General features: G+C 58.1%; 1 protein-coding gene across 2 annotated transcripts in view; it reads left to right on the top strand.

Annotated features, from left to right (window-relative positions):
- OLFM1 (olfactomedin 1) overlaps positions 1–11,602 on the top strand; it is a 38,701-nt gene extending 27,099 nt beyond the window's left edge. For both annotated transcript variants that reach the window (XM_070378674.1, XM_070378673.1), the window contains exons 5-6: positions 2,017–2,123; positions 9,909–11,602. In XM_070378674.1, the coding sequence (XP_070234775.1) occupies positions 2,017–2,123; positions 9,909–10,583 (782 nt within the window). In that variant the 3' untranslated portion in view covers positions 10,584–11,602. The remainder of the gene's footprint in view (positions 1–2,016; positions 2,124–9,908) is intronic.
- Positions 11,603–12,097: the final 495 nt, after the last annotated feature.

Genomic DNA, 12,097 nt, shown 5'->3' with positions numbered 1-12,097 from the left:
AGCCCAGGCATAGTCGCGGGGGAGCGGAGACCTGGGCCAGCAACGAGTCGTGCTGGGTGTCCACCCGCCGTGCTCGCCCTCCGAGTGTGTGGTAGAGGATGGCTGTCCGTCCCCTTCGGGGGAGTCTGTCCCCTTCCGGGGAGCGCGTCCCAGGCTGGGTGTGGCCGGTGAAGGTGGGGCAGAGCATTGGTGAGAGGGACATCTCGCTGGGAGGCGTGCTGTAATGAGTGCCAGCGGGCATCCCCCCGGGGCAGAACCGTGGTGCCCTGGGGTCGGTCATGGTGCCTTGAGACTTCTTCCAGGGGCCGATGGGACCACCGTCCCAGCTCAGCAGTGGGGAGGACTCCAGACCTTTGGGGCTCTCAGGGAAGACCACGCTCGCTCTCGAGACTTCCAAGGACCCACTTACTTTCTCCTCACTTCTGGGCGCCGTAGACGCGGGCTAACCTGGATGTAACATCCATCTGTACTCCGCTGATGGGGGTGTGGACAGGGCTGGGCCGACTTGCTCTCTGCAGTGACCCCAGCCTGTCTGCAGACTCGCCTCCCTGCCGCACCAGTGAGGGCCGGGGCCCTGAGAGGACAGTATTTAAAAAGGAAAATTCGGAATTACTCCTGAAAGGGGAACAGGCAAAATAGATCCTGGGAAGGGATGGACAAGTAAAAATAGTTGAGTTCCTTTCTCAAATCTGGGCCAGAGGCAGCAGCCCGGGGAGTGGGGCCGCGTGACTTGACGGAATTTGGGGGTAGAGCCGCGTTTCTTCTGCTTGCAGTCGGCCCCTGATCCCTGCCACAGCCTCTGCAGCGCCCGGATGCAAGCTGTCAGGACAACACCAAGACGGGGTGTTGGTGGCGGGGGGGCCATCTCTCCAGTCTTGTTCAGTGATGTTTATGGCTGTACTCACCCAGCTTTATTTTAGGGAGAAAGTGGGAGGCGCCCCAGACACTGCAGCAATGGGCGTGGGCCTCTCCCTGGGACCAGCTCCCGAAGCTGGGCCCGCCTCGCCTGGTGGGACGACCCCCAGCTAAACCACAGTCCCCCGGGTTAAGTCACAGGCGATCGGAAAACGCGCGGGTGTTCTCTGAGCTTGGCAGACCAACCTATGCGTCTGCTAATACGGCGGCAGTGTAGCAGAGTGGGCAGAGCCAGGGACACACGCAGGCCGGGCCTGGAGGAAAGGGAGGCCATTGCAAATGGCAACGACCCCACAGGCAGCGCCTGCCGCTGCCTGCGCCCAGGGGCCACTGGGCTTTGGTGGCTCAGGAGCCTTCTGTCCTTGTGAGGCCAGCTGAGTTCACTTTTTCCTGAAGACTTCAGGGCCATGTGCACAGGTTGGCATCCAGGTGGCAGGAGGGGTATTTCTGCTGGACACCTGGGAGTGCGGGCTTTCAGCTCAGCCTTGCCCGAGCTTCAGGGTGACCCCGAGGACATCCCAGCCAGTCGGTCAGCCTCCAGCCTCCATCTGTGTGACGGGAAGGCGCCCAGGGCACACCCAGGGCGCTGTCTCCCCCATGTGTCATGGCAATGCCTTCACACTCCAGCCCCCTGGCCCCGGACGCCTCTTCCAGGCAGTAAGGAGCCGTAGCCCTGCGGGGAAGCTCACAGGCCCTCCAGCAGGAAGGAGCAGCCTTCTCCTGGTCTGGTTCTGACTGTCCGGCCCTTTCACTTGGCACCCAGGCTTGGGTAGACTTTCTCCAACAGCCTTAGGAGGTGCAGGTGCTGCTGCCCCCACTTCCCAGAGGAGAAGACGGCGCCTGAGCAAGGCCAACCCCCACCCCAGAGATGTAGTTCTGGCATCCCACCCCTGCCTGAGGCCTGGAGGGCTGCACTTGCCTCTCCCCACCCGCCCTGGCCTCGGGTGCTCTCTGCCTTAGGGAGGGGATGGCCTCTTTGCCCTTTGGGGCTGAGGTTGTCCTGGGAAGAGCAGGGCAGGCAAACCTGGTCGCAGCCGAGGGCGGGGTGGCGTGGGCGTTGGGCGAGGCACTCACCGTCCCGCACTGGGCCCTCTCTTCCAGCCTGTGGCAAGCTGACCGGCATAAGTGACCCTGTGACCATCAAGACCTCCGGCTCCAGGTTTGGTTCCTGGATGACTGACCCCCTGGCCCCAGAAGGTGATAACAGGGTAAGTGACTCCTCCATCGGGCCTGGGTCTGTGGAATCTGTGGATGAGCCCCCTTAGGAAGGGGGCAGGGGTTCCGGGGGCTTGAGGGAGCCGCCCGGGTCCCTTGCTAAGGTCCCAGTGCTAACCCCGAGTCAAAGACTGCAGGGCGGGTCCTATGTGAGGATGACCGTGGCCGGGACGGCGTGGGACGGGGAGGCCTGCGACCCCCTCCGCAGGCGCGGCTCTGCCCCTGGGAGCCAAGGGGGCCCTCTGGGCTGAAACCTCCCACACTCCCAGCCCTGCCCCCACGCTCCTTGAGAAGAGAGTGGTCAGGCCTTCTTGTTTTAATGACTCCTCATTTGTGTTTCATTTGCCATTCCTTTCATGGCTGATAGAAACTCATGTTCTCCTTTGATTTAGGGAAAAAGCCGTGCTCTTTTTTTCCTAGACTCTTCCCCCTGGGTAAAAACCTCATAAAAGGAAAGAGGCGAGCAAGCGCCACATCTGTCTTGATGGGGATGCGGGGGTGTGGGGGGTGGGGGGAGGGCAGCCGAGTTCTGTGGTTGGCGTCCCTTCGGGGTGTGGGGAGCAGAAGGGTGGCTGGGAGGGTGGCGCCAGCCGGCTCAGCCCGGATGGCGACCCTAACCGCAGCGTGTGGGAGCCTTCCACCGAAGGGAGCTCCCGCACGCCCAGGGCTCTGGTTCTCAGGGCAGGGGAGGCGCTGTGGCTTCCCTGTCCTTTGGTGGTCCACCAGCCTGACCGCTGACACCCAGAGTGAACCGGCCATCAGCCCGGGGCCTTTCTTATCTAGCCCCTTGCCTAAAAGACGTTTAGAAAAGAAGCACTTAAAAAAAACCTCAAGTCTCCGCAGGCAGACTGAGAAAGGTTAGAAATGTGAGCTCCTGAGCCTGGTCTGGAGGATTTTTAAAGGGAAGGAATCTTGAGACTTGGTCTTTGTACCTCCCCGGCCCCGGCCCCTTTGGACGCTCTACCTCCCCGGCCCCTCCTCCTTTAGACGCTCTACCTCTCTGGCCCCGCCCCCTTTACTTGCTCTACCTCCCCGGCCCCGCCCCTTTAGACGCTCTACCTCCCCGGCCCCGCCCCTTTAGACGCTCTACCTCCCCGGCCCCTCCCCCTATAGACGCTCTACCTCCCGCCCTCCCCTTTACTCGCTCTACCTCCCCGGCCCCGCCCCTTTAGACGCTCTACCTCCCGGCCCGCCCCTTTAGACGCTCTACCTCCCCGGCCCCTCCCCCTTTAGACGCTCTACCTCCCCGGCCCCTCCCCCTTTAGACGCGCTACCTCCCCGGCCCCGCCCCTTTAGACGCTCTACCTCCCCGGCCCCGCCCCCTTCACTCGCTCTACCTCCCCGGCCCCGCCCCTTTAGACGCTCTACCTCCCCGGCCCAGCTCCTTTCGATTCTGTACAACCCCGCCCCCTTTAGAGGGCGTGATGGCTTCTGTTTCAGTCAAGAATCTGCACGGTGCCTCTGGCACAGTCCTCCTTCTGGGGGAGACGCCTGAGGGACCGTTTCCCGCTTCCTAGTGGCCTGTGCATCTTCTTTATTCAACAACCTCTACCTTCCCCACCACCTCCCCAGCAGCCCCTTCCCACACCTCATCCTTGGGGGCAAAGGCGCGGGGCTCTGGGGGGTAGGGCCGTCTACAGGCTGCAAACCTGGGAAACGACCGAGTCGGGGATTCTGGGGGTGATGTTCGTTTTCATTTTATTTTCTGAGTCGTGACAGGGAGCTGGTGCTTGGATGTTTTCTAACAGCTTAATTGGCCAATGAATTACCAGTTAATTACCAGGAAACGATTTAATTGGCCGAATGTTACCCTATTCTTCAATTTCATCCTCTTCCCCTCCCCCGCCTCCCCGAAAATGCCACTTTGGTTCTGAATTCGGTTAGGAGTGTGCTCTTGTCACAGATGTGCGTGGAAATATCAGTAATGCCGACATGAAAATAGGTGATGGCGGCAGACCCCGGGAGCAGGTCCCATGTGCCAGGGGCCGACAGAGCACATCGTGTGCACATGTTGGAATAGCGAGAGGAAGCAGTGCTTCCCGGACGGAGCGACAGCTGTGCCCAGCCCTCAGCTGCGCTCCCGTGCCTGGCCTCGCTGAGTCCCGCATCTGCCCTCCAGCCAGATATCATCTGTCTCCCCTTTGCTGATGGCAAAACCAGAGCCAGAAGCCTCACATGAGTTGCCCAAGGTCTCAGAAAAGGCTGGTTAGTGGTTTTATCAACCATTTATTAACCTCTGAGGTTCAGGCTGTCTCCCAACTCACCCTCCTCTCCAAGGCCCTGTCCCCACCTCCTGCTGGGTCACACACACCCTGTGACCCAGCAGACTTGTTGGGATCCGCGAGCCAGAACCAATGACCTTGGTGCTGCAGAGGACGATGAACCCCAGGCTGGAGGATTCCACCCCAACTGACACCACAGATGTGCCTCTTGGTCCCCAGGTCAATGTCAGTTTTATTTTTTGTGGTGGTGTTCAGTCGCTCAGTTGTGTCGGACTCTTTCGACCCCATGGACCACAGCATGCCAGGCTCCTCTGTCCTCCAGTGTCTCCCGGAGTTTGTTCAAATTCATGTCCATTGAGTCAGTGATGCCATCCAACCATCTCATCCTCTGTCGTCCCCTTTTCCTCCTGCCTTCAATCTTTCCCTGCAATCAAGATCTTTTTCCATGAGTGGGCTCTTTTTGTAGTGAGCACTTGTCAAATTATCTTGTCTCAGGTAGCGAGTACACAGGCTTCTAGAAGCCCCCTTATCGTGAAGACATCAGTTCTCAAAGCCATCAATGTGGTGAGGGAGGCTTTTGGAAATTAGATATCTCTTTTCTGCTTGATGAGTTTGATTACCCTCCAGGAAGGGGGGCCCTGGTGATGGACGGAGGGCAAGCAGGAAGGTGGGAAGAGGCCTTGGTGGGAGCCGGCTCCTTAGGGAGGGGACCAGCTCCTGGCAGGGCGCCCTGGGGCCCTCCATGACGCTGGGCAGTTGGCAGCCCTGCCTCAAGCTGTAAGCTCAGCACAGCCGCCAGCGCACAGCAACACGTCCCCAGGTCTGGCCATTGATCCGGAGGACACCGTTGTGTTTTGATCTTTTCCTTCTCTGTCTGATTTTGATCACACACATACACACACACAAACACACACACAGGAGACCAATAACTCACTCCAAAAAAATAAATCAGTGTCAGCTTCAGTGCAGGAGGCCACAGGGGTGAGATAAGAGAGACTGTGGCTAACAGTGGGGTGGGGAATTGCCTTGGGACCCCTGTCCAGGGGCCCTCGAGGGGGCTTTCCTGCCCCCTGCCTTTGTGCTGAGCTGTTAGAAGCACGTTAGCTCATTTACTAAGTGCCAGTCGGGTGCTGGGCTCCCGTGGTCCTCACCCAGCCCAGAAGCAGCCATTTTCTCAGCAGTGACCGGCCCATATACTTCTTTTTATTTTTTCAACTATGGTCACAGCCAGTAAGTTTCATGACCTTTTATTTTTTGTGGTTCTAAATGTAAAGAAAAATGCAAGCGGGTTAGTATCGTCCTATAAACTTTTCATGTGATCTCTTGCCTTCCATCTGAATACTACCTTTATACATTTTAAGAATATATTTAAGTTATCAATTAGTCAATTTATTAATCACAATCAGTGAAACTGAAAGAAAATAGACATCATTCTTGATCTCAAAATATTTAAAATTAAGATATGGAAACAAAACAATTACTTGAATAGTTAATGTTATAGAAATAATTCAAAACAGTTTAAAATGTCAAAAGATATTGTGCTTATCATTAATTACCAAAACAATTATACACCAACCAGTCTGATGGGAATTAAGTATCAAAACTAAAAGAGTTGTTGTTGTTCAGTCACTAAGTCATGTCCGACTCTTTGTGACCCCATGGACTACAGCATGCCGGGCTTCCCTGTCCTTCACTATCTTCTGGAGTTTGCTCAAATTCATGTCCATTGAATCGGTGATGCCATCCAACCATCTCATGCTCTGTCACCCCCTTCTCCCGCCTTCGATCTTTCCCAGCATCAGAGTCCGCTCTTCGCATCAGGTGGCCAGAGTATTGGAGCTTCTCTTTCAGCATCAGTCCTCCCAATGGATATTCAGTGTTGATTTCCTTTAGGATGGACTGCTTGGATCTCCTTGCAGAACCAAGGGACTCTCAAGAGTCTTCTCTAGCACTACAGTTCAAAAGCATCAATTCTTCAACGTTCAGCTTTCTTTATGGCCCAACTCTCACGTCCATACATGACTACTAGAAAAGCCATAGCTTTGATTAGATGGACCTTCCTAGACAAAGTGATGTCTCTGCTTTTTAACGTGCTGTCTAGATTGGTCATAGCTTTCCTTCCGAGGAGTAAGCATCTTTTAAGTGGGCTGGTTGCCACCTCCACTCTAGGTGTGGCATCTCTGCTCTAGGCGTGGTGTTTACCGAGGAAGAATCCGCAGGTTGCTTTGTTTTTTCTGGAGAGAAGACCCTCGTGGATGGGGGCGCTTCTGGAGGGGCACGCTGGCCTCAGACTCAATGAGGGGGCCCCTCACTCCTCAGTGAGGGGGCTCCTCCTCCCACTCGCCCGGGACCTCCCTTCTGTCTGCAGTGCCGCCCTGGGTGCCCCTTGCCTGGGGTCGCCCTGGCTGCTTACCCCTGTGTGCCCTCAGCTCTCGCCTCCTCGCCCGGGCCCCACCATCCTTCCTGCAGGACAACACGCACAGGGGGCTTCCGCCTGTGTGGAGCATGGCCCTGAGGTCACCAGCGCCCGGAGAACCAGAGGCTCTCAGCCCCCAGGTCCGCCCGAGCCATCCTGCTGGGTGGTGGTGGTTCACCCTGCGGGCGCTGTGGTCACACCCGGGAGCGAGCTGCTGGGAGGTTGCTGTCTCCCCCCACCGGAGCCTGCAAACGGAACCTGATTTGTGGGGTCACGTGGGCATTTCAGAGGGCGGCCTCGGGGGTCTGGGAGGAGGTGGCCCAGCGAAGGCGGGCAGCGAGTGCGGTGGACTGACCTCTGACCCTGGGTGAGACCCTTCCCTCTGGGCCTCTCCAAACTGGGCGTTTGGAAGGGGTGGTCTCAGGGACCCTGCAAATGTTAGAATCCCCTGGAGGCTGTAACCAGCCCACACCCGGCTCCACCCACAAGGTCTGTGTGGTTGTTCCAGGTGTGAAAGCTCCCAGGGGCCACAGCCAGGTGCAGGACACTGGTTCCAGGCCTCAGCGGTTCTGGGCAGCATCCCGGAGGGGACGGGACAGGCGGGGATGCGGGACGGGCGGGGGGACGCAGGACAGGCAGGGATGCAGGACAGGCGGGGATGTGGGACGGGCGGGGGGACGCAGGACAGGCGGGGATGCAGGACAGGTGGGGATGCAGGACGGGCCGGGGGACGCAGGACAGGCAGGGATGCAGGACGTGCAGGGATGCGGGACGGGCGGGGGGACACAGGACAGGCAGGGATGCAGGACGTGCAGGGATGAGGGATGGGTGGGGATGCAGGACAGGCGGGGATGCAGGACAGGCCGGGGGACGCGGGACGGGCGGGGGGACGCAGGACGGGCAGAGGAGGACAAGGCATCTGAGGTGAGACCGCAGTGAACGCAGAGGACTGGAGTGGGGCACCTGCTGCCATCAGGGCCTTTGGGGGCCGTGATGAGCTTCTCTTTCCACACAGAGGGGCTCACAGTGGCTTCAGACCATCAGGCCGAGAGCTAGCTGGCAAGCATCTGGCGCCTGTGCTAACTCTCCCTCCCGCCCTCAGCTGCATCTGCCCAGTCCTGGGCCCTGTGTCCAGAGGGCCAGCTGATTGGAGGAAAGGGCCTTTCAGTCAGTTCAGTCCTCAGTCATGTCTGACTCTTTGTGACCCCGTGGACTGCAACACGCCAGGCCTCCCTGTCCACCACCAACTCCCAGAGTTTACTCAGACTCGTATCCATTGAGTCGGTGATGCCATCCAACCATCTCATCCTCTGTCGTCCCCTTCTCCTCCTGCCCTCAGTCTTTCCCAGCATTAGGGTCTTTTCAAACGAGTCAGTTCTTCGCATCAGGTGGCCAAAGTACTGGAGTTTCAGCTTCAGCATCAGTCCTTCCAATGAATATTCAGGACTGATCTCCTTTAAGATGGACCAGTTGGATCTCCTTGCAGTCCAAGGGACTCTCAAGAGTCTTCTCCAACACCACAGTTCAAAAGCATCAATTCTTTGGCACTCAGCTTTCTTTATAGTTTAAAAGTCCTTAAAACTTGGATGCTGACTTCACCCAGCTCTGCCCACAGGACAGAGGTCCAGGGACGCATGAACCCAATCAGGTCCCACACCACTCATGGGGGCAGCAGAGAAGGGAGCATCTTCAAAGAGCTGTGAAGGGGGGCTAGGAGAAGGTGCAGAGGGGGCTGTCACTGGAGCTCAGTCTTGAGAGAAGCAGTGAGCTCCCCATCTGAGAGGCAACCAAGAGGAGGTGCGGTGTGAGAGGAGCGCCCACCTGTCATCTGTGCAATTCTGGCGCCCTCTCAGACCCCCACCCAGCCCCGCGTGCCCTCTAACCCACAGCACTGAGGGCTGCTCCTACAGACCAAAGACAATGAACAGCCTCAGAGGAGACCCAGCTCTGTGTGTATTTGAATCTTGATAAAAACAGAAAGCACATCTGTCTCTAAGCGTTGAATGGGTGTCTCAGGAGCAAGGGTGTGTTTTTTTGTTGTTTTTTTAAATTTTTAACGCATGTGTAAAACCACGTCTGAAAGCTCCCCCATCCTTAATCTCTGCTGCAGCCAGCAGAGCCCTTGACGGATAAAGCAGCTGTCTTATTGCCAGACAGATGCACCGGGAATGGCATTAGCCTGGCAGATTTTCCTCTGACTAACTGCATTGCTTTCTAATTTGCTCCCAGATTGGTTGAAAATGACTAAAGCGTTTTGTACAAAGTCTAGACATTTTTCGAGTCAACTGGCGTTTAAGCAATCATGGGAGAGCTCTTCCTCTGTAACCCCTAACTTGGGCCTCGTTGGGGTGCTGTCGTGGTTGGATTGCGTTCAGAGCCCAGGGAAGCCCAGATTCCTCAGGGAGAGGCACTTGCCTGGGACTGGGCGTGACTATACGCACAGCATCCCTTCTGCCAAATTAATGACGTCCCCCCACCGGGCCGGTGAGTCAGTCCGGCCCGCTGTGAGGGCCGGCACGGAAGGAGAGGCCTGACGCACGTGCCCCCAGGGTGCCCAGCGTCGCCCTTCCTGGTGACCTTGAGAGTGGTCAGCCTCACCGACTGGCCGGTGCTGCGGGCACGCGTCCTCGTGCGGGCCCAGGCGGCTGTGCCCTCGGCCCAGCATCCTGTGGAGGGCGATGTCCTGCGCTGATGGGGGCCAGCCTTCCCAGAGGAGGCAGACCACCTGCTGTGCACCCTTGCCCGGGAGAGCAGGGAGCAGGCAGATGGCCCGCTAACCCACAGCCTGGGGGCACCCAGATGGACGCTCTCGGGGGCCTGTAGTGGGTTCTGCCACCACCCACCTAATAGGAACAGCAGAGGATGCCTGCCGGCCATGCACACAGCCAGGCTGTGGGTCCCACATCCATACTCACAGTGTCCTTCCCCAGACTGGACGCTCCTTCCCTATGGGGAGGCGGCCCCTGCGAAAGGACCCCGTGGGTGTGGAGGAGGGACGTGACCTCGTTTAGTCTGCTCTCTCTCTTCCAACTCCCGCCCTGGGCGCCGAGTCGCCAGAGCCCCAGTCTGGGAGGCGGTGCCTTCCCGGGGTGGGGGGACCCCCTCCTTCAGCACCACTGACGGGTCCGCTGTCCCCGCAGGTCTGGTACATGGATGGCTACCACAACAACCGCTTCGTCCGCGAGTACAAATCCATGCTGGACTTCATGACCACGGACAACTTCACGTCCCACCGCCTCCCACACCCCTGGTCCGGCACAGGGCAGGTGGTGTACAACGGCTCCATCTACTTCAACAAGTTCCAGAGTCACATCGTCATCCGGTTCGACCTGAAGACGGAGACCATCCTCAAGACGCGCAGCCTGGACTACGCCGGCTACAACAACATGTACCACTACGCCTGGGGCGGCCACTCGGACATCGACCTCATGGTGGACGAGAACGGGCTGTGGGCCGTCTACGCCACCAACCAGAACGCCGGCAACATCGTCATCAGCAGGCTGGACCCGGTGTCCCTGCAGGTCCTGCAGACCTGGAACACCAGCTACCCAAAGCGCAGCGCCGGCGAGGCCTTCATCATCTGCGGGACGCTCTACGTCACCAACGGCTACTCGGGCGGCACCAAGGTTCACTACGCCTACCAGACCAACGCCTCCACCTACGAGTACATCGACATCCCCTTCCAGAACAAGTACTCGCACATCTCCATGCTGGACTACAACCCCAAGGACCGCGCGCTGTACGCCTGGAACAACGGCCACCAGATCCTCTACAACGTCACCCTCTTCCACGTCATCCGGTCTGACGAGCTGTAGTGCCCGCCCCGGCCCCCGGGGGGCCAGGCTCTGCATCCTCACCCGCCTGGAAACTCCTGTGGAACAGCTGCCAGGGTAACGTGGGTGAGATGAACAAGGCTCGTTTTGAAAACTCATCAGCAGTGTGGACTCTGCGTCTCGGGGGTGGGGAGGGGCTGGGGAGGCGTTGCCCCCACATTTCTCCAGCTCCAGCCGGAGGGCGCCCGATGTGGGAAGAAGCCCCCATATTGACGGCTGGAACCACAGCCCCAGGGCTCCCCGGTTGCCCCACCCGGTCCCCCTTTCTGGTCAATATACTCAAGACATAAGGCGATGACTGTTGGCCAGCTCTCACCGAGAACAACCTACTGTTAGGATAGCATGGACTTGTCCGTAGATTGTGGTCAGCCTGATGGACGTGAGTGTCGTGTCTCATTGAAGCGCCCCCCACCCCCGTCCGGGCTGTGCTCGGCGACAGCGGGGCAACGTAGGCTCGTGTAGCTGCATCTCATCACCACCGCCGTCCTCAGCCGTGTGTCGTGTCTTAGATGAACCGTGCTGAGACTCCGAGAAGCCCGTGGACCCACGCCTAGTGCCCCAGAGCGGCGGCCGGCGCGCGTGGACCCCCGCTGTCCGGACCCCGAACCCCGTAGCCCCATCGTGCAGTGTCCGTCTGTTGCTCCCTTGAGGTGGTGACGTATCTCTTTAGCTGATGCCATGAATGTTGTAAATGCAGTGCCGTAGTTTGGATTAATAAGTGGATGGTTTTTTGTTTCTCAAAAGAAAAAAAAAACACACATCAGTGTTCTCCCTAGTAGAGATGATCGAGGTTGATAATCATTAAAGGAAATACCCTCTTCTCGTTAAATTATCTTAAATAGTGTAACCACGGAGAAGGGCTCCTCTCGGGAAACTCTGGTTTCCAAAGGGAAAGAAATGCTCCTGTGGGCAGCAGTGTGCGGAAAGTACATTTTTTAAGTAAAAAAGAGGGAAACTTTGTACCATCCGATTAAGGAACAATAAAAATATTAGGAGATGTGTTTGCTTCATTTGTCATTTCGGAAGGGTTTTGAGGCCGGGTTCCAGTACGAGTGTCCCTCTCGGGGGAGGAGGTCAGGGCGTGGCTGGGACACAAGGCCCACGGGATCTCTCGGCATCTGGCCCCCGCTAGAGGTCGGAATTCAAGAATCGCCCTGGAGGTCCCTGCCCCTGACCCCTGTCTCAGTCCAAGGACAGCCCCACTGGGAGTCCCACCCACTCCATCCAGACAGGCTCTTCCAAGCCGCCACTAGAAGGAACTTGGGACAGACACCCACTTCCAATGTGGCGGGGGGCGTCTGCAAAGACCCTGCCGAGAAGTGGGCAAAGGTGAAGCCAGGCCCTCTCTGGCCAGTTAGCTTGCTAGGAGGATGGGGGGTCCAGGAGACGAGTGGCCAGCCCCACCTGCACTCCCCTGAGACAGAGACCCTCACGCCTCAGGGGAGCCCAGGTCACGTGGCCAGGCCTGTAGCTGCCAGGTCGGGCCCCGTTTCTGA

Source organism: Bos mutus, chromosome 11 (assembly GCF_027580195.1).
Source record: "Bos mutus isolate GX-2022 chromosome 11, NWIPB_WYAK_1.1, whole genome shotgun sequence".
NCBI lineage: Eukaryota > Metazoa > Chordata > Mammalia > Artiodactyla > Bovidae > Bos > Bos mutus.
The sequence above is the reverse complement of the archived record's forward strand: the minus strand, read 5'-3'. Positions and strand labels throughout refer to the sequence as shown.